Source organism: Equus przewalskii, chromosome 28 (assembly GCF_037783145.1).
Source record: "Equus przewalskii isolate Varuska chromosome 28, EquPr2, whole genome shotgun sequence".
NCBI classification, from domain to species: domain Eukaryota; kingdom Metazoa; phylum Chordata; class Mammalia; order Perissodactyla; family Equidae; genus Equus; species Equus przewalskii.
The window spans coordinates 19741049-19764469 of NC_091858.1; the positions used below are offsets into that span (position 1 = coordinate 19741049).

Genomic DNA, 23421 nt, shown 5'->3' on the forward strand with positions numbered 1-23421 from the left:
TCACCACCAAGAGAGCTTACCAGACTCTCTCCCTTCAACACATTTTTAACATTTTCACTCTGCTTTCTATTCCCAAATACTAGTATGACTCTTACAAGTTTGTGTCTAGACTATTAGAACCGATCTGCCTCAAGCTTCCTGGGGGCTCATCTGTCAGTTCCCCCAGCACGCAGCCTGCTCAAGGCACGCTGACCCTGCCCCCCAACATTCCCCAACACACCATCTGCTTTCGTAACTCTACATCTGCACCCTTGAGAATGCCAGTGACCTTCGATGCCTGGCAAACTCCTACAGGCACATTCCAAGGACAGTTCAAATGTCACTGCTCCTCTCTAGTCGGCCCTTAGCTGAGTTAGTGTTGTTCGCTTTACTGTGGACACACAGTGCTTCATACAAGTCTCCATTCAAATCAAGCCAGACGACATTTTTAAATACCTGTTGTGTAATAGGTACACTGAGCACTGGAAAATATAAAAATAACCAAGAGTTGGACTCTATCCTCATGGATCTCACAGTTTAGTAGGAGACAGAGAGCTAAGAAAATAATTACAGGACAGGATAATAAACACAAAGATTCACAGAGGCCAGGACAGTTCAGCTGGGGTTTGAAGAATGAAGAGTTTGCATTCAGATTTGCTTAAACACCCCTTTTCACCTCACCCTCCAGCTAGTGAGCTCATTAAAAGGGCATATTACTTAATCATGTTTGTATTCTCAGAATCTAGTAGACTGCCCAACACAGAGCAGACACTCAAAACATGTCTTGAATGGATAAAGAAGAGACTGCATAGTGACACATTAAGCATAGTTTATGAGTCATTCTATAAAGCAATCTTTCCAGAATTACTTGCCAAGTGGGAAGAACTGTGTATAATGCCTGCAAAATGATCCAGAATTCAGTGATGATATTGGCAAGGAAGAAAAGAGAAGACACTTGTCTCCCATGTGCCTATGAGGTCCTACTTGGTTGGCCTCAGCCCTACTCCCTGGTCCCCGCCACACATGCTGGATAGCTCCCTGTGCCTCAGGCGCCCCCCTTACTGCCTCATCTTGGTCTCTGCATCTGCTGTTCCCTCTGCCTGCAAAGTCCTTCCACCTGGTATCCAAATGTTTCCTACCTTCTCCTCCTTCAGGTGTTGGCTCAAATGTCTCTTGCTCAGTGAGGCCTTTCTTGACCACCCTATTTCAAGGTCTAACTCCCTTCGCTGCTTTATCTCCTCAGCACGTATCATTATCTTACATACTAAGCATTTTTTCACCTGTTTTCTGACTCGCCTTACTAGAATTTAAGCTCCGCAAGGGCAAGAATTTGACTCTTTTGTGTACTTCATTCCCAGCACTTAGAACAGTTCCCGCACAAACAGACACTCAATAGATACTTGTTAAATGAATAAGGGAGTGTGTCAGGACTCGTGTGTGTATCTCACAGGGTTAAGGGCCTCGACTCCAGGACCAGTCTGCCTGGTCTGTTTCCTGTCTCCACCAGTTACTGACTGTGTAACTTTGGGCAAGTTACATCAGCTTTCAAAACCTCAAATTCCTCATCTGTAGAATGGGGATAATCCTAGAATGTAGACCACATGAGTTATGAGAATTAAATTATACATTTAAAAAGTTTAGAACAGTGCTTGGCACAGCATTAGCACTCAAAACACATTACTACTATTATTTTTATGGAAGGAAAGCTTCAGATACATTCTTTAAAAAAGTATTTGAATGACACACAAATACAGAAATATGTATAAGCAACACTAACTAAAGCTAGCTCTAAGAATAGTTATCAGGTGATAATTTTTGGGTTTTAGTAATGAATTCATGCATGAATACATTTCTCATAATTTTGCTGGGTATCTCTCTCAAACTCTCACTAGAAAAGGCCAAAACGATATAAAAGTAAGTTGAAAAGACTTCAAGTTCCTTTTAACACTAAGTAAACAAAAAATCAGTTTACAAAAATAACTAAGGAGGAAATAACTTAGCAAGAAAGAAGAAAAACCTATAATGATAGGCAAGTCATAACAAGTTAGAGATGTACTCCTGGTTTGAGAGGAATTTATTTTACTAACCCACAATAAACTGAATTAAAACAAAGGTTAACCCTTTGAAATGTTATTTCTCTTCCTCTAGAAGAAAACTAAAGACTCTTTCATGAGGCCTTTCTTCAGGCTCTGGTATAATCAGATTGGCTCCTGAACATTCTTCTTGTCCCCAAAGTCCTCAAGCTCTCACGGGCCTTTTCCACACCCCTTACACATCCCTTTGTCCTGCTTTGTGGTTGCTGCATAAACATGCATTTGCTCTCGCGGGGTAGGTTAAAGGATCCACAAGGCAGCGAGTATATTCTGTACTACTTCCGTAATCCTACCTGGTCAGGCTGGTGGCTGGAAGGGCAATAACATGTTTGTAGGAAGGAACACACACATCTATAATCTAAAACCTGGTAAGAACCGGTGTTGCCTCTTAAAGCAGGTGGCAGGCGGGTCTCTTGAAGGTGTCTGAATTGATCATGAAGTATTTACTAAGCAGTAATTTATTCAGCAACATGAATTTGCAATGACCATGTAAAACCACTTATACCATGGTAAATTGATAGAGAACTTTAAGCCAAGGGCCTGAAAAGAGAAATGCCACAGTGTCTAAACCATTCAGCTGAGCGTAAGAATCTTACTTTTTCAAAACTCACGGTCCTACTCATTGCACTTCTTTAGACTAAGAAAGTGAAGGTTGAGAGCACGGACTTTGGGGCCCCACTGCCTGGTCTGAATCCTACATCTGCCACTTTCTAGCTGCATAACTTTGATGAATTATTTAACTTCTCTATGGTGGTTTCGTCATCTGTAAAATGGAGATAAGCCTCACAAAACTATTGCGCGGATTAAATGAACTTACAGGTGAAATGATTAAGACAGAACCTGGAACCTGGTAAGCATTTAGAAAGTGAGCTGCTATCACTGGCATGATAATTATTATTAGAAATAGTTTCTCTCACTATCTCACCTATTTAACTGAGTGGTTAAAACACACACCTACTCCAAAGAGGCAAAGATACTTTGGAGCTGGTTTGTTATAATCATTCATAATCTGATTCCATATAAATTTCCAGGTTTTATTTTTTCTCAATTTTCTTGAGATGTAATTGACATACATCACTGTATATGTTTAAGATGTACAGCATAATGGTTTGACTTACATATATTATGAAGTGATAACCACAATAAGTTTAGTTAGCATCCATCATCTCATAGAGATATAATAAAAAGAAAAAGAATTTTGTTTCCCTTGTGATGACTCTCAGGATTTACTCTCTTAACATCTTTCGTACATATCATACGACAGTGTTAACTACAGTCATTATGTTGTATACTACAATTTCCAGAGTTTGACAAGCAAAATGGAAGAGTTCCATTTGGTTTAATTATAATTCTTTATCATATTCATTTTAAAGCTTCAAGAAAATGGCTCTCTCAATGCCAGGTCTGGTTTTCTACTTAGTTCTCTGAAAGGATTTACTGAAAACCCCAAGTTAGCTGGAACATTCCGGCTGCTTACCTTTCAGTAGAGTAACTTTGTATGATACAGAGGATATCCATTTGGTTTCAATTTTCTAATACACAAACACTTCATTGTACAGTAAACGGCAACATGCTCTCAATGATCTAAAGGCACATTGTTTTTGCTCCTGGATTTTGGTCTACTTTTAACTCTGCAGTGATTAAGTTTCCCATCCCCAACAACAAATACTTCTCAATGTATTGTGAGCATCCAAACAAGTTGGTTGTTGTTAATTTCTTAAAAATATAATACAGCATAAACAAGTTAGCCTTCCAATGGTTAAAATATAAAATCAAATGCAACTCCATAAAGTTTCTGGTTCCTTTAATTTTTTTTCCTATTTATATATAGAAAACCACCAGGTAAAATATAATTTAGATTTTAACTCAGATTGAAAACTCTGAATGCATAACTTAGTTATCAAGCTTATTTATAGAGTGTAATAAAAGCTCAATAAATTTCCCCCCTTTTTTTTTTTTGAGGAAGATTGGCCCTGAGCTAACATCTGTGCCCATCCTCCTCTATATGTGGGATGCTGCCACAGCATGGCTTGATAAGTGGTGCACAGTTCCACACCCAGGATCTGAACCTGTGATCCCTGGGCTGCAGAAGCAGAGCTCACGAACTCAACCACTGCACCACCAGGCCAGCCCTTTCCTGTCTTTCATGAAGACTAAACAGACCTGCTTTATCCCTCTTTAAGGCTTGATATTATGCAGTATACAATAAAGGGTCTTAAAAAATGCTTCGCTCTTTGGTGGGACTGATCACCTACATAAAAGAATTCCATCTTTTAAAATATATCCTGGATACTGGCCTGATTTCTTGAAAGTATGCATACTTCAGGTTTTTTGGGATTTGAGCATCATGCGGCCCAGAGAAGCATGCCAGTAGCAGCCACTACTCAAAAATTAGGTGGGCTCCAAACTGCCCCTAGAGAGACAAGGGCTGCAAAAGTTGACCCTCTGGCCTGATATTCTCAAACCCTCACCCTTCAGAGAACTCACAGAAGCCCAGGGAGGATAAACGACTCCCTCAAGCAGTTCACTGGTGCCAGAGCGGTGCTAGAACACGGGGCTCCTGACCACAGGCCAGGCTGCCAGTGCCCATGGCTCTACGTGCCACCAAGCCACAGGCGCTCCTAAAATCCAAGTAGGAGTGGAGCTCCCCACCATCTGGCAAACACCATGTGCCTTATCTGCCACAGTAAGAACCAAAGCTTTAACCTCACTTACGCCTCAACTCCCCAGCTGTGGCAATATCCAAAAATAAGGATCATTGCTTCTCCCAATGTCTTTAGCTTCTCTTCTGTTTTTCTCCCAAATGGTGAGCGCTTTAAGCTGACAAATTCCTCTTTCCCACAAGCTCCCCTGGGGATGTGATGAAAATGTGCTGCAAATCCCTCTTCCTCCCCCCATACCTCTTCCTGGGTTTGCTCCTCTGGACCGTGATGCTGGCCTGAATCTAAATAAACCACCTTTAAAACACTGCCGTGCTGTAGAGGCTTCTTAACAGGATGAGAAAATAAAACCTAAAAATACGAAGGTGTGCAGAGGTAAAGAGATTCTCTGGGATTCGGGTGGTTTTGTTGGTTTCTGTAAAATGTGCTCACCGGTGTGGACACATCACTCTAGACACACATTTCTGGTTCAGACCATTCAACAGGAGTCATGATTTTTATAAAGGAATTTACTTCTAAACCTCTCTGACATGCCTTTAGTTTGCTCAAGGTTGTACCTGCTAAAATAAGGGGTGTTCCCTGAAGAATGTTCTCAGTCAACTGAAGGGCCAGCAGGCCTTTTTATCTTAGTCCCTGTGGAATAGGCCGAGTCTTTCACTTCCTGTTCTGATTTGTAACACAGAGAAATATGTACGTCTGCCAAATTAGTAAGACACTTAACAGCTACTCTAAAGCTTCAGATTTCATAAACCTAGTATGAACTTACAACTACTGCTTCTAAAAGACAAACCAACACAAAGAAAAGTTCATATTAGAAAAGTTTAACTTTTTAGTCACCCTTATATCCCTGAAAACTTATAATACATCTTTCAGCAAAATTCAAGAAAAAAATCTCTTCACACGTGGTGAGGGTACATCATGAATCTAATAAATAACAAATATTATTAAGCACGTAATATGTAAAAAAAACTCAAAATGAAATTATTCATATATAACAAGTACCCAATTGCATATTTATATACGTAATGCTTCCAAATAGCTTAGAAGTTGGTTTATGCACATCCCTGTCTCCCCAACTAGCCTTTATGTTGCTCAAAGATAAGGTTACATCTTGGACTTCTTTTTCTACCTTCCCTCTGCAACATGCTGGTCCACAGAAGGCTAAACACTTTAGTGACAGAATGCGTTACTTCCATCACCAAAATCTGTCTTTCTGCTTTCTGACATGCCTGATTTTACATTCAAATAATTCATAAACTGCTATAAGACACAACTGAATTACTTTATTCTTACCGGAAGTGGACACACGCCTGATCCTCTGAGGAGTTAAGCCTCGATCAGAATTAAGATTTCTACTGTCACTGTTTCGCCTCAAACAGGAAACAGAAGGCCCCACTTTGGCTTTCGGACCAGGCGTTTTCCTCAGACTGGAGGAGTCAGACTTGGATATATTCCTACTTGAGGTGGTTGCAGTTTTTGAAGCAGAACCCTATGAAAAAACAGTGAGATCTTAGTCCAGATCATTCCTTCCTCAAACCATTTCCTTGTGGTGTTAGCTATGTGAAAGAACCAATTTCTGTCTAACCAGATATGCCAGATGGATAATTCATTTTCATTTTTACTAGGAAGAAATTAAAACTGTTCATCATGTACTCTTCAATTTATCATGATCTGCCTTCTGTCCCCAACAGCTGAAGGGTTCCCAAGATGCCCAGTGCCACAAGTTGAATTCAAGCTACAGATTTCAATCCTTTCCCCGCAGGCCCTTCTCAATGGCATCTAATGCCAATGAGTCCATCTTTCTTTGGTTTCTCCAACACAGATCTTTCCTAGTTTTCTTTCTATCTGTCTGGTTATTCCTTCTCTGGATCCTGTTCTTCTGCACCTTTAAATGCTAGTTGTCATGAGGATCCTAAACTCGGCCCTGTTCTCTTTCCTCACCATACACTCTCCCTTGATGACCTTGTCCATTGTTCTAACTGCCAACTACACGCTGTGGTATCCAAAGTCCACATGTCCAAGCCACACTCTCTTTGGAGTTTCCCATATATTTAGCTTCTTTCTGCATCTGCTCACTTAGCATCCTTCAGGCATCTCTACCTAACAATGTCAACAACAATCTTACTATTGTTGTTTTTTACTAATTAACATATAGCCGTCACAGAATGGAAAATACCCACTTTAAGTCTTAAATATATCAACTCATTTAATCCTCATAACAACCCTATAAGGTTGATACTTTTATCATTCCTCATTTTACAGAAGAACATGAAGCATGTCTAAAATTAAACTAATTTTACCCATCCAGCTCAAAACTTATCTCTTCCCATATTCACCAGAACATGCCCAGGCACCCAACTTAAACAGTGAGAGCTATTTCTAGGTGCTTCCTTGCTTATCTCCTGAACTCTTGATGGCATTCTCTCCCTTTTCCATCTGCCTTAGCACAGGGCTGCATCATTTCTTGCCAGGATTACCAAAACCATGTCCTCAGGATCTTTCTGGTCTTACCAGCCTCCAATTCATCTTCTACTCCATTGCTAAGGCACTCTCTCTAAAGTCCAGATTGGGTTAGATGGCTTCCCTCTGTCTTCCAGACAAAGCCAACTCTTCTTAACAAGGCACACCAAGACCTTTAGGATGTGGCACCCCCTGCCATCCTATTCAGCTTATTCCTTACTGTTCGTGATTCCACATCCTTAGCTCCAATCATACTCACCACCTAGAGTCTCCTGAATGACAGTATATTCTCATATTTCTTTATCTTTGTATATATTATTTCCTCCACCCAAAATACCCTTCCAATTCATACTTGCCCTTTAAGTTCCAGCTAGTAACTAACATGGCATCTCTCCTAGAAGCCTTCCTTGACAACTCTCCCCATTGCCATTACCCCATTCCGCCTCCTACAGCACAGCAGTCTACACATACTCTCAACTTAGTACTGAACATCCCCTTTGGTTTACCTTCTATTAATACCCACTGCACTAGGTTTGGCCATGGGCTGTGTCTTTCTTCTTTATATCTGAACAACCATCACCATCATACACAGCACACAGTAGACACCCAATAAATGTTTCTATTCTGCGGGAAGAAATGAGAGCCTGACCGTTACTCAAAGAACAATTTCCAACATTATGAGCTATAATTTGTATTCTCCCTTTACACAAAAGCAAATTGAGCCTCACAGAGACTAAGTAAGCTGCCCAAGGTCACTGTGCCAGTAAATGATGGAGCTACAATGTGAAACCATGTCTAATTCCAAAATCCATGCTCTTAACCTCTATGTTGCATATTCCCCACTATCCTTCTTTGTTTCCTAAGTCATAAGTGGATAATTTCCAACAGAGATATGTAAAGCCACATGCTGATGGCAGTTGAATTCATACACTAGGTGGATTAAAACTAACTTTAAAAGGCAATATCCCAAGAGAACGCTGGAAAGCAACACAAAGTTGGCCAAGAAAAGCAGGCAATTGTAAAAAGCTAAGATCTTCTACCTCTACTGTAAAACCGGCTAAGGGGATCCCCTGAGAAAACCTTCTAAAAAGTAAACCAACTTAGAATAAGTGAATCTTTAACAAATCAGACTTACTCTGCCTTGCAGAGCCAACATTCCACAAAAATCTTGAAACCCTGTGGTGTACGGAGCAGAAACGGCCAGGATTCAAGTCAAAGGACCTGAGTTTGAATCTCAGTTTTCCTATTTACCAGCTATGTGTGTTTTAAGTGTCTTCTATGAGGGTTTAAAATGGGATGTTGTTATTGGGAAGAGTAAATGGTGACATATAAAGCACCTGATCATTACTGGGGAAATTCAATGACATATATGAAAGCTTTCTGAGCAAAGTAGTCCAGAGCAGGCATCAAATAAATATCAATCCCTTTCCTTTTATTTATTTTTATGTGTGTGTGAGGAAGACTGTCCCTGAGCTAACATCTGTTGCCAATCTTCCTCTATTTTACGTGGGATGCCACCACAGCATGGCTTAATGAGCAGTGTTAGGTCCACACCTGGGATCTGAACCCTGGAACCCTGGGCTGCTGAAGCAGAACACACAAACTACTATGCCACTGGGCCAGCCCCGATCCCTTTCCTTTTAGATAACTCACCACTCCCTTTTTCTAACACACTGTCACCAATACATGACCTCTGTAATGGGTAGCTAGACTCAACCTGTATCAAACTAAAATCAAATTCCTTCTAAATATGAACCTTTCTGAAGTTTCAGATAAACCCTAACCACCAAAGAGCTGTGAGGTTGGAGGCAGCCTAAGGATTCAGTAACCTCAAGGCCTAATTCAGCCCAAGACCAACAGAGAACACTGAAAATTAACGTCCAGGACTGTCTCATCACAGGTACAGGGCAGACTTAGAACCTTCGGGCACTGCTGAAGGAAGTGTCCAACGAACACAGGAGTTTGAGCAAAACATGAAGCAAACGTTCATTTGTTCAGCTCTGTACAAAAGCACAAACCCCGTGGCCTGCGATGGGTTGCCCAGCCCCGATCCCACCACACATGGAAATGTGTACCAGGTAGTGATACTGAGCAAACAGCACTTAAGACATCATCGTGGAAAAAGAATGTTTTTCTATCCCAGTCGATAAGTAAAAGTGTCAGTGCTGAAAACATAGGAATCCTAACTGCAAGAGTCCTAAGATAAAAAGTGCTTCTTGGGCCGGGCCAGAGGTATAGAGGTTAAGTCTGCGGGCTCCATTTCGGCAGCTCGGGGTTCACAGGTTTGGATCCCAGGCACAGACCTACCACTCATCAAGCCATGCTGTGGTAGAATCCCACATACAAAATAGAGGAAGATTCGCACAGATCTTAGCTCAGTGGCAATCTTCCTCAAGCAAAGAGAGGAAGATTGGCACAGATGTTAACTCAGGGCCAATCTTCCTCACCAAAAAATTTTAAAAAGAATAAATAAATCAATCTTAAAAAAAAAAAAAAGTGCTTCATTTCCAAGGAGTACTGATCTATAAACATCAAGCTAAGAATGCTGGTTAGAATTGCCAGAGTTTATAATTTAGCACAATACCAAATTACAAATTATAAAACAAGTTTCCTAAGTTTGACTTCAAAAGAACTTAAAAATAAAATCTGAGTTTTGAAACAATGGACAATCTCATTCGTTTAGACATCAGTGTGGTGTAGCATCCTTCCTAAAAAGAATGATTTATTACAAAAGCCCAAACATCTCTAAACTGATCTAGCTCAAGAATATCATCATCTTTCCTAATCTCCTACAAGGACCTATCAATTCCCTATGCACCCTGAAAACCCTTAAAACAGCCCTTTAACACTTTGCCACGCTTACCAGCTTCGCTGCTCTCAGACATGAGCCCTCACAGAGACGTTCCCTCTGCCTTCCTACCCTGGCACCGAGCTCCACTCCTGGCCCAGAGGACAGAAGCCCAAGCAAAGCCTACGTGGGGCTGAAAATACACCTAAGTCCCCACTGCCAAAAATAGGGCTGAGGACAAGTACACAAAGCCCAAGCGTGGCCTGCCAACTGACAAACTCAGAAAACCAGTTTCTTCATGCTGTTGTCAAAATACACGCACGTTCAAAGAAAAATCATCTTTGAATTGCACGTGAATTCTTTATTCTTGAAATGGAACTATCTAGTCTCCCCCACCCCAAATATCTGACAGCGCTACAGAAAACATCCTGCCTCTTCACTCGACATGAATAAAATGGGTTTTGTTTCTTTTATGTAGCGGGAATCAATATGTTAGGGCTGCAGGTGACCTCAGACATATACTAATCCAATCCTTTCACCTTTGGGTCTCAAAAGATAACTTATCCAAAGGGACATTAGCTGAACAGAAGCAAAAGCCAGAATCCTCCTGTTCATAGAAGAGAGCTCCACTTCCCACAGCAGCTTCCTCACACAAGACCAGGAGTTATTTTTGTGTTGATACTGTTTACCAGCACTCCCCAGCCATTTCTTAAATGTGGGCCGATACATTTTAAAGTTTATACACAAACCTTTGTTTCGTAAATGTAAAATATAATCAGATGTTTAACTTTAAATAACTAATTATCCTAAAATACTAAAGTAACCGTTCTTTTAGCTTACTATTAAAAGGAACATTCATACTCAATATGAAATACTGAACTTGAGAATTTTTTTCAATGTGCAAGTTTCCTATATTGTAACCAATTAACATTCTACAATGTACTAAGACAAGGAATTACTGAATAATATATTAACACCTGAAAGAAAATTTGCACACCTAGTTCTGCAATATTATCGACTATTAGTGGATAACCAATTGCACACATATCCCTCAGTTTCCTCCACTATTCCCGAAAGCAGGCAAAAATTTCACTTACCAAAAACAGAGAACCATAGTCAAAGGTCTCATTCATAATTTCCTTTTTCAGCTCTTGTTTTTCCACAGGTGTCCCATTTTCTTTTTCACCCTTCTTTGCAGGGCTAATCCGATCGATATTGGAAGCACATGTCATTTCCAAACATTCTGTGCTTTCCATTTTAACCGGGAGTACACCTTTGATCTTCTGGAAAAACGCAACCACGGACCCAGTCTCACAGGCTGAATTAGAAGAACTCACTTTGTCAACATCTTCCTGATTCGATTTCATGGCAGATGTTGTTCTTGGAACCTTGTGTGAAGCATTTTTAGAATGAGTTGTAACATGCACAGCCTGGCTAGTAATGAGTTTATTAAATTGCTGCTTATGCGTCTTGTTAATTAAGATTTCTGCTTTTGTGTCCGTATTCAAGTCAGATCTTGGTGTTTTGCTCAAAACTGTCAACTGTCTTGAGGAAGACACCGATGAGGGTGACGAGGCACTGGTTGACTGAGGTCTGGGTGCGACCTTTGATAAAGCAGGGTCTTTGGACTGCAACACTGGTCTAGACATAACTTTTGCTTTGACATTCTTGAAGTTTGGTCTTGGGTAACTTATAATTTCGGTTTTTCTAACTTTGCTGCCTACAGGGGTATTCGTTTTGGCTGTTGATTTTCCTAGATTAGCTTTAGACTTGTTCACAGGTGCCCCCTTCAAGTTTGGTAAATTTCTAAGCTCTCGATTACTCCTCTCAACTTTACTACATTTCTCTGTTGCTTCAATGGGGGAAATAGAAAAGGTTGCATTTGTGGGTTCTAGGACTGGTGTTGACATGCAAATTGTGTTATTTGTGCTAACGACCATATCATTTGCATCCCAAGTCAGTTCAAATGATGAAGCCCCTTTTTGCCCTGGTGGGCTACTCAGTATCAAATCTATGGTACGATTTTGAGTTCCCAAATCCTTTTCGCTGGAAGCAATTTGTGTGTCTTTAGCCACAGTGACTTTATGTGCTGGGTTCAGCACTTGGGCTTTGCTTGTATCAAAAGCTGGCACCAATAAAGGGCATTCATCATCTATAAGACAATTGGACACTGTTTCTCTTAGATTTTGGCTCATTTCCTTTTGCCCATATGAGCTCTGTGAATGTGTCTCACTATTTGGTTCATCTTTAGATAAACAAAAGAACTCTTGTAATACAGACCCATTGGGAACATCCATGTCATCAGAAACTGGTGTTAGGGCTTGTATCTCTTTTTCTCCAACTAGTCTTTGCTGTGATCCATCTGTGTACTCACTGGTGACCTTGCCCAAAGAATACTGACACCAATTTCCACTATCTGGAACATCAGTTTGCATCACCACATCAGAAAAGGCTGTGTAAGCTATGTCTTGGGCCTCTGATATTGTGGCTTGAGGGTTTTCAAAGCTGTCTCTAGCACAACTTGTTCCTCTCACGTGTATCTTATCAGAATGGGAAGATGCATGAACGCAACAGGGTAAAGATGTATTTCCACTTCTCACGCAGGTTGGTTGCAGACTTCCAGTGGTATGCAAAGACTGACTGTTTCCAATGGCATGATGTGTGATAAAGGTGCAGTTAATGTTATCCACTTTCATGTCAAATGTTTGGTTTAGCTCCAAGGCAGAAGGGTAGTCTGTACAGTTCAAATCATCATCATTAGATCTCCACACAAAAGGCAGAGCTGTCTCAATACTCTGGGCCTGAAATGACTCCAGAGAATGACAATTGTTATGTGGGTACTTGGGCTCCTCTCCATCTACAACCCGTGCAGAAGACGGCCGTGGGGAATCTTTGTGCATATCTAACATCTCCTTACTAACGAAACCACTTGAAGACTTTTGGTGATCAAGTACTTCAACACACTGAGGGTTTAAAGAAACAGATTCACCAATGTCCACAGCAGAGTTGGTTTCACAATCAACCACCATGTCATCCAAGCTGGCAGAATTCCAATTCACAGTATTGGCTGAAGAGTTTTGTGTAGGTGGTGATTTGGGGTTGTATGCGTATGTGTTTCCATTTTTATCACTGATAGATGAGGATTGCACTGCATCTCCTGTCTCGTCATCTGAATTACCATCATTCATCCTGAATATTAACTTTAAACCTCTGCCATTTTATTTCCTCTTTAAGTCCTTTCAAATGAGAGGGAAGGAAAAACTGTCTCCTAAGTTCTTCAGCACAGTTGAACGTTTCTTAGTCTAAGATGCTTTGAAGTTGAAACGATTTGTTGCTCCCTGGAAGAAATAAAACATTTAACTCAAGTAAGTATTAGAAGAATTAATAAGTCATCACTTGATTAATTTCAATTACTTTATTTTTACATTTAGAACCTATAACTATGGATACGGGTACTTAGACATTATTAGCTGAAGTATCACCCTCTTCCAAAGATACTTTTTCATTTGAGGGAATGGGACAGAAAAGAAGACAAAGACACAGCTGAACTGCCCCTGGGACTGACTGCACATCTGATGGCTCCCCCCTACTCCCAGTGGTTCTTACTTGTCATAAGAGAGAAGGAGGCTAAATCTGACAACAGCTATTTCTTTTGGCTGGTTGACAGTGTAACCATTGGTCCTAATTTGCCTAGGACGGTCCCAGTTTATGTTGTCCCACCCTAATTAGTGATAATGCCCTTTTCATTTCCAGAAGGGTCCCTTATTGTTTCCATGGAACGTGATTACCAGACAGACCTCGGAGGCACAGCAAATGAACTCAAGACCAATGAAGCATTACGACATTAGCATTTCTCTTTTCCATGTTTTCATTCCCTATCTCAAACATTCCATTTCAAAGTTGGGGGAAAAAAAAGTTGGTGATTCTTAATAAAGTGGTACTCTGTTTAACATTTTTAGGAACTTCCAATAGAGTTACTATATGACACAGCAACTCTAAAGCATCTACTAAAGAGAAATGAAAACATATGTCCACACAAAAACTAGTCCTCAAATGTACATGATTCTTAATAGAAGCATTATTCAGGACAGTCAAAAAGTGAAACCAACCCAAATGTCCATTAACTGGTAAATAGATAAGAAAATGCTGTACACCCACACAACTGAATATATTCTTCAGCAACAGAGAGGAATGGAGTATTGATACATGCTACAACACGGATATAAATGTTACAACTTAAAAACTATTATATTAAGTGAAAGAAGCCAGTCACAAGAGACTACATATTATGTGATACTAGGTACATGAAATGTCTAGAATAGGCAAATCTACAGAGACAGAAAGCAGATTAGTGGTTTTCTAGGGCTGAGAAAGAGTAGGAGGGAAGGGAATGAGGAGTGACTGCTAACTGGGATGGTGTTTCTTTTGAGGATAATGAAAATGTTCTAAAGATTACGGTGATGGTTGCACAGTGCTGTAAATATACTGGAAACTACTGAATTGTATATTTAAAAAAACTCGTTAAGAATAACCCATGAAAATTTTCAAATCTAAAGATTTTTGCAAAGAACTAAAATTTGATTGTGCTTTTGGTCAAATTGAAATGCTTAAGAAAGGCCCAAATGTTCAAGCTAGGAATGCAAATAAATAATCCAGATATATATACATATATACATTCACTTGAACTGACTTCTAATCCTGGTATTTAATGTCGTTCAGATGTCACAGTACGGAAGACACACAATATCCGTGAGGAAAAAAATGACACTCTGTAACCTTAAATTTATAAATTGAGCAGATCTCCTTTTTCTATTTTGCAATCTTTTCTCTGTATTCGAACTTCAGGGACCCAAATTCAACCAGGATAATAGGAACGATGGAAGAACTAAAAGGATCAGTATCTCCACTAACAGCGCTCAGTGTGTTCCTGGCCACGGATCCTGAAATCAGCCTTTTCTCGGGGAAAGAAACAAGGCCACCATGTTTATCTCAACAGCATATATGTGTGCACATACAAGCGTGAGAGCATACACTCAAAAAGAGATCCTGAATCCTAAAGTAAGGGCTATATGATTTAAATACTCATGCAAAACATAAATCACAATTTTTTTCCACCACAGCTCTTTAGTTACTAAAGAAATCACTGAAGTAATAGTTTTTTGGCTAGCACCCTAATAAAATCTTTTATGAAACACAAATTATTTTTAATTCTTGGGTATGAAACATGTTCAAGCTAAATGTTTAAATCAAGAAGCACATTTATTCATTTTTTAGACTTACGTGTGTGGGGTATATTTTCAAAAAGCACTAAACATGCTACTCCTTTCTGTTTCCATGAAGGCCAATCCTCATTTAAGAGACTCCAGTATAAGGGAATCTGAGCACTGCGGACAGAAGCATTGAACATAAATCATGGAAGTCACTTGTCTACACAAACAGTCATTAGAGTCAATTGATGGAGCTTTACTTCCTGAGCTCCCTCTCCCAAAGCACACAAAAGATGACTTTAAAAAAAATCTAAGAAAAAAAACCACCAAAAACAACCTGATAAAAATGGAATAAAGTAAATGGTTCATATATCAAAGCACTTCAAGTTATTTTAAAATAAATGTATAATAGGATAAATTATACCACCCGTTTCATGTCATTCCATGTTTAGGCTGTTTCCGGTTTTCCTCCTTTATAAATAACTACACTCAACATCTTCATAATCTTTAACTACCTCTGATTATTTCCTTTGGAAAAATTTCCTGGAAATAAAAGCATTATGCAGTCAAAGGATATGATTTTTTTTTAAGGCTTTTTATATAGTTCACCAAATTGTTAAATGAAAAAAAAAAAGTAGCCTTCTTTATAACATATATGTTAATATGTGATAATAGATAGGACATGAGCTTTGCTTTTAAAGTTTATACATTTTGTTCAGCCTTGTCTCTCAAGCATTTTCCCATGTCATCGTAAACAAAAATATTTCTAACAGTTGTAAAATTCCACTAAAGTTAAGGCTAAGTGTTCTAGACTTACAAGTCAGTAGCTTACAAAGAGTAATAGGAAAATAAAGAACCTATCAACCACTCAACTTTCACATAACTGGTTAGTACAACTGGGTTTACAATTTTTTTAATTCACAAAACAAATTCCAAACTTGGTAAGCAATGTTATCCAACAAATACCATAAAAAATACATTCAGAAGAAATACTTAAGGAGAGTTTTGACATGGAATAAATTGACTAAGTCTTTTCTACGTTTGTAGAACAGAGTCAAGAATTAGTGGGACAGATGTGGATACCCAAAAACTTCTAAAATTAAGCTGATCAGTTCCAGGATTAGTTGGAAGATCAACTTCACCATTCACAAAACAATAGCTTCAAGTTACCATCACTATGAAGATAAAGCCATGGAAAAGAAAGAGTTGATCCTCCTTCCCTCAGGAATTTCGTCAGAAAAGTTGCAAGTTAGCCATTTTATCTTATGGCCAATTTCATTCCTCTCCTACCTTACAAATAGTATCCAAGTTCCCACCACGAGCTACACTCACATTGTTTGAGGTCATCTTACAGGATCCAAGAACTAATGTCTTTATATTTCTATAACTGCAATGTAATTTGTAAGCCTTCAAAGTTAATACCTTGGGAACATTTTTTATTAAAACAAAAGCAAAGAGTTTAAAAAACAAATAAGGTTGGAATAAATCATTCTCACCCGAAGGATTAATTTCTCAAGTTGTCTTTCAGGAGTATTATCTACCAGAACAAAGTAGAATATCAAGTTTCCTTTTTTAAGAGAGCCATTTGGGAAAATAAAGAGATCTTTTTCAGAGAACATTTGGACAGGAGAACAAATTCCCTACTTAAGATTTAAGAATATGATATGGTAGCTCCTCTTGAATAAAAAGATTAGCAAAATATGTATTTCTATAATGATTTGTAAGGTTAAAAATTGATAAATACGTACTAAAAGAAATGGTCAATAAAAAGAACTACCAGTACAAGACTCGAGCTATTTCAACACCTTTGGCAAAAATAAGGTTACTTTCTAAATCTTAGTTTATGAAGAATGATTGTTTATTCCCCAAAGATAAAAAATTCCATTATTTCTTACAGTGAATAGATACACCTGGAAAGTTGAATCCTCATTATATTCATATTAATTGGTGCTCAAGTGGTTAAGATTTGGCACTAGCACCCCTACAGCCTGGGTTTGTTTTCCAGCCATGGAACCACATCACCCATCTGTCGGTTGTCATACTGTGGCGGCTGTGTGTCACTGTGATGCTGAAAGCTATACCACTAGTATTTCAAATATCAGCAAGGTCACCCATGGTGGACAGGTTTCAGCAGAGCTTCCAGACTAAGACAGACTAGGAAAAAGGACCTGGCCACTCACTTCTGAAAAAATTCACCATGAAAACCCCATGAATACCAGCGGAGCACTGTCTGATACAGCCCCTGAAGGTGAGACAATGGCGCAAAAAGACGCAGTAGGCTTCCGCTCTGCTGTCAACAGGGCACTAGGAGTCGGAATCGACTGGACAGCACTAACAACAACAATCGTATTAATATAGGAAGACATTTTAGAGATCCAATTCAAACTTCCTCATTTTACAAATAAGGAAAATATCTCTAAGAAGTCAACTACATGACGTAGCCAAATTAGTTGCCAGGAGCAGATTACTATTAGATTACACAGTTGTTGTGTGCCTTATTTGCCAACTGAATTGTAAACTGGGTAGTCTTATACACCAGTATGTATCTTCTCCATCTTCCAAGTACCTGCAATGTCCAGCCCAATAGTGTGAACCTAATACAGCTACACTTGCTACCCGATATGATCATTATGACAAAGAATCTGTTTCCACAAGTCACATGTGAAAACTAGTTTCATTACTTTATAGCCACAGAGAATTTTAGTTTTACTCCTTATTTATATCAATATATGGCATACTAGTCTTTTAAGATATGAATACAAATACAGTTATAATTTAGAGCTTATAAATCATGAAATCATGTCAGCCCTCTTAAAAGCTTTTAAGGACTCACAAATCACAAGAGTAGTTCAGCTCTCTAGGCTTTAAAACCCAAAATATTACCTGATCTTCAACTTACTTTAAAACAAAAGAGAAGACACATGCACAATATCTAAGCTACAAATTTTATTCTAAAGTCAAGAATTAGGCGGTTGAACAAAAAATCATCAGCATGTGTGATATATTCATAAATCTCTACCTTCTATTAAAACCATTCAAGGTAGCTAACAGTTTTACCCCCTAAGCCTCACCACAGTACTATTTTTCACAATTCAGGGTTAAATTCTTAAATTGGCTCTTGCAACCTACCTTTTACAAACTCAACCTCCTCCAGCACTGAGTTTAGTAAAGCACATCTCACCCCTAGGAACCAAGTACGAGCATACGTAGTAGTCAGTTTCCTAAGATCATAGCAATTTCCAGTGAAGCCACATAAACAGGAAGAAAGCTAGAATTGGTCTAACAGATTGCAAAATGAAGGCTACGGCAGTGCCACAACAGAGTTGGACTTGAAATAATTTAGAGAACAAGTATAAATCAACTGGGCCTCTTTGAAAAAATGCAGTCTGATTCAGGAGGCCTGGAGTGGGCCTGAGATTCTGCCTTCCTGTCCATCTCCCTGGTGATGATCAAGCTTTTGGTCCACAGACCACCCCTGGGGCAGCAAGGATGTGGCAGAGGGCTTTGAGAAAAGAATGCCTATCCAGCCAACCAGATCAATACCATTGGTGGACTGTCAGAGCCAGTTACCTTCCCATCCAACTGTGCAACCTGTCACTCTAACTGGGGACAGACTTCCTTGCCTTTGAACCTTTAATTTACGCTTTTGCACTTTCCTCCCAGAGAGCTAACACTCCGTCTAAAGAAAATAATTGGAGGGGCCGGCCTGGTGGCGCAGCAGTTAAGTGCACACGTTCCACTTCTCAGTGGCCCGGGGTTCGTCGTTTTGGATCCCAGGTGCAGACATGGCACCAATTGGCAAAAGCCATGCTGTGGTAGGCATCCCATATATAAAGTAGAGGGAGAAGGGCGTGGATGTTAGCTCAGGGCCAGTCTTCCTTAGCAAAAAGAGGAGGAGTGGCAGGAGTTAGCTCAGGGCTAATCTTCCTAAAAAAAAATAAATAAAATAAAGAATAGAAAATAATTGGAAATTTTTATAGTCATGAAGAATGTTGCTTGTAAATCCCACTTGAGTTTATTCCTTCCATGTGGAGGGAGTTCAGTTAGCAGAACATTCCTACCCTTTTTCTGTCCTTTTACTCACTCCACCCAGGAGAAAGAAAGTGATTTAATAATGCATTCCATAAATTTAGGAAGAACTAGCTGGGCGAGGACTAGGGTGAGGTGAGAGTGGTATTCGCCTCAGGCACTAAACTTAAGACAGGATCCGTAACAGTGCCCTGCTGAGCCATACTGGGGCCTGAGGCAAAGGAAAAAGTCAGTAACACTGAGCCTGTCTTTATCTTAAAATTTTGATATCTTGTTCATCATGGATTTTTTACAGTAATTCTGATTGTTTAAAATAATGCATTAAATACTATTTATCTTGATCACTGAAGTTTTTCTGGCACTCCTTAAATTCCTGAGGTGAGGTGAGTGCCTCACTCAGGTCACCCTACTCCCAAGCCCTACTGCCCACAGAGAACACAAGGTCCACTCTGTTCCTACGGTGGAAAGAGGAGGGAAGCACGGTGGCATGGGTGAGGCCTGCCCTGTGTCTGCACTGCAGTGACTTGGTGGGTAAGCGTGTCTCTCAAATGCAGCTCTGGCCCTCAAACTAGTTTTCATCTATAATTTTAGATGAAATTCTATCATTATAGAATCTGTAATTACAATCCATCTAGAATTTCATCTATAATAATCTATCCACCTCACTCTTTCTCTTATTTCTCAAATGGTTCATAACCAGAGAGAGGAAGAAGGTAGGAATACTATACATTCATAAGAGTTAACAACCAAGCCTGAACGTGTGCCGGCCACAGCCCCGGAGCGGAGTTCTGGAGCCAGGCCCCTGGAGAGCCAGGCAATTACCCTTCAGTTGTCAGATCATGGGGAGGTTCAAGGAACCCCCCAGAAAAGGCTGCATTGGCTGCAGCAACCCAAGGAAGCACCTGGGGCTTTGGGCAACCGCTTTTCACAAACCATCGCAGGAGAACGTATATTTTAACGATCAGCTCAGCTCCCTGAACAGCAGACTCAAAGGAAGAGAGCATCTCTTCATGTGCTTCTCGGCTATTTGTGTATCTTCTTTAAAGAAATGTCTATTCGAGTCCTTTGGCCATTTTTGAATTGATCTTTTTGTTATTGTTGTTGTTGAGTTAATCCACTTTCTAAAGTCACATGATTTAGGAGAATATTTTTCTCCTTTCTAGGAAGCATGACTGACTTAAAACAGTATGCTGGGGCCGGCCCGGTGGCGTAGTGGTGAAGTGTGCACGTTCTGCTTCAGTGGCCTGGGTTTCACAGGTTCGGATCCTGGGTGCGGACATGGCACCGCTTGGCAAGCCATGCTGTGGTAGGCGTCCCACATATAAAGTAGAGGAAGATGGGCACGGATGTTAGCTCAGGGCCAGTCTTCCTCAGCAAAAAGAGGAGGATTGGCAGTAGTTAGCTCAGGGCTAATCTTCCTCACAAAAAAACAAACAAAAAAACAGTATGCTGGGGCAGGCAGATTTTTAAACTCCTGTTATGGGTTGAACTGTGTCTCCCAAAAAGATCTGTTGGAGTCGTAACCTGCAGTACTTACCAATGTGACTTTATTGGAAACAGGGTCTTCACAGATGTAATCAGGTTAAGGTCAGGTCATTAGGGCAGGCCTTAATCCAATAGGACTAACGTCCTTAGAAGAAGAAACACAGAGAGAGAAAAATGCCACACAAAGACAGAGAGACACAAAGGGAGAAGACAGCCATGTGAACACAGAGGCTGAGACTGGAGGTATGCTGACAAGCCAGTGGACATGCAGGGCTACCAAGGGCTAGGGAGAGACAGGGACGCATCCTTCCCTAGAAGCTTCAGAGGGAGTACAGCCCGGCTGCCAGCCTGGCGTCAGACTTCCAGCTTTCAGAACTGTGAGAATACACTTCTGTTGCTTTAAGCCACCCAGTTTGGGGAGCTTTGTTACAAACTAGCACAACTCCCTTCAGAGAAAATTAGCGCATTGTTCAAGTCCTTTTATGGATTGCTTGTTTGGAATTCAGACAAAGTTTCCATTATTAAAAAAACACACATAAACAATTGTTAGATTCCTAAAGAGCCTATAGATAACATTCTAACCCATAATAAAGCATAACTATTAGCCAGTAGTACTGCTATTTCCCCCAGAATTATGGGAAATACAGCCAGCATTGCACAGGGGGCTGTAAATGTCAGAAACACACATTCTTTGCCACAGCCTCTAGATAAAGAAATCTTTTCTCCTCTCTCTACTCGGCAAAGTGGAGACAGCAATCACCCTTCACCCAAGCACTCAAAGACACTGATTTCTTGCTCTTTGTTACCCAGATGGTGAGAGGGTCTCTGTCCCCGAGCCCCTCCCCTACGCCTGCACCCTAGCTGTGCAGGCAGTAACAAGCAAGATTCCATTCCCTTCAGATTTTTCTCCTCCTATTTGCAAAGGCAGCCCATTTCAAGGATGAGTAGCATGGAGAACAATCATTTAAGGTGAAGATCTTGGTGTAAATCCAAAAGTATCTTTACGTTGGGAGAAGCCTACCTAAGTAGCAGCTAACACTGCAAATGCTTAGCATTATTAGAAACAATGGAAAGAGATTTACCTTTTTATTATAAATAAGATAGTTAGTATGCAACCTTTAACACTAGAGGGGTAAAGACCTTGGAGCATCAATACTTGCTCCTATATGCCTCAGGATAGGATCAGTTTTGCTACAAAAATAAATAACTCCAAACTTCAGTGGCTTAACGCAAATATCCAGGCATGTGGGCAGGGAGCTCTGTTCATATCCATGGTCAACCAGGGACCCAGGCTGCCTGAGGCTTCATCGCAACAAAAACTCCCACGGATCACCTGACTCTGGGAAAGGACCACAGCAAAGCATCCGCTCACTCTTAAAGCTCCTGCCTAGAAGCAACACACATCACTTCTGCTCACATTTCACCAAAGCAGGCCGCAGGACAACACTCAGTCTCAGGAAAGCTGGAAATTACAATCTTAACCATTTGTCCAAGAATGGGAGAACTGGAAATATTTGTGCAAAGTATTAAGATAGTAAGGGACGAATTTATTTCCATTACAAATTAATTATGTCAACATTCAGTATATGATACATCATACCAAATTTGGACTTTCACTAAAATCTGACGCTGTAGTGTCGCCATAGTTCCTCTGCCCAAATTATACCATTCCAGCCAAGATCATATGTCAAGGATTAACTGCTTTCAGGAAAGAAAGAAGAAAAAAAGATGAGAAATAAGTGAAAGCTTCTGTCTGTCACCAATATCTGATTGTTCTCAAAACATAAAGTGGTTTGAATGACCAGTACCTGTGGCAGAGACGGGCTGGTCACCAAAACCTTTTCCTTTTTTTTCTGGTACACAGTCAGACAATATTTTCCCACCTCTCTTGCAGGTAAATGCCATATGTTCTAGCCAACAGAATCTGAGCAGACATCATATGTACCACTTCTAGGCCTGGACCATAAAACTCACATATGATCCTTCATATTCTGTGCCATCTGCGTTGACACAGATGAATAAAGAAAGACAAGTGTTGAAATGTATTAAAGATGGTGGAAGCACAGGATGGAAGAAGCCTGGATCCCAGAATCACTGCTTAGAAGATTACTGCCCACCAATCAGAAATACCCATTCTGGACTTCAAGTGAGCAAGAATTAAATTGGAATTATATTTGAGCCTGATTATTTTTAAGGTTTTTTTTTTTTTTTTTTTTTGAGAGGGGCAGGAGGGAGCAAATTACATTCTTAAATAATACCCTATTTTGAAAGAAGGGAGTAATAATTAAAAACTGTCGTTTTAGTCACCTTTTGTCAAAATAAAAGATTTTATAATCAGCACCTGCTGAATATGAAAAACATCATATAATCTACCAATTTTGGGGGGCACAAATAGGGTAGCTGATTCCATTTGCTCTGTGCTCTTACCCACTGAGAATGCTCAGACATCCAAGCTAATAGCATCGAAAAACAGCCAGAAAAAAAAGGTAACGTCTATAGACTTGCATTTGTATGGAAGGAACTTCTACCCACCAAACGACAGTTTAGGATGACACATCATCTACTCACTGAACAACCTCTCTGCTCCGTTATCTTCCTTCAATCCTCCTAAGTGTGCTTCTTCCAAGAAATCTTTACACTTAATCTAGTCCAAGGGTCAGCTGACTATTGTAACTTTCGTAAAAGGCCAAATAGTAAGTATGTTAGGCTTTGGGGTCCAT

General features: G+C 40.0%; 1 protein-coding gene across 20 annotated transcripts in view; it reads right to left on the reverse strand.

The window, feature by feature from the left end:
• The window catches only part of MTUS1 (microtubule associated scaffold protein 1), a 150853-nt gene that overhangs the window by 93223 nt on the left and 34209 nt on the right, over nt 1-23421 (reverse strand). For 9 of the 20 annotated variants that reach the window (XM_070598324.1, XM_070598311.1, XM_070598305.1 and 6 more), the window contains 3 exons: nt 15261-15364; nt 11078-13318; nt 6026-6221 (listed from right to left, as the gene is read on the reverse strand). In XM_070598324.1, the coding sequence (XP_070454425.1) occupies nt 6026-6221; nt 11078-13168 (2287 nt within the window). In that variant the 5' untranslated portion in view covers nt 13169-13318; nt 15261-15364. Of the gene's footprint in view, nt 1-6025; nt 6222-11077; nt 13319-15260; nt 15365-20753; nt 20848-23421 lie in introns of those variants that run through there. The other 11 variants (XM_070598326.1, XM_070598313.1, XM_070598319.1 and 8 more) reach the window with 3 other exon arrangements.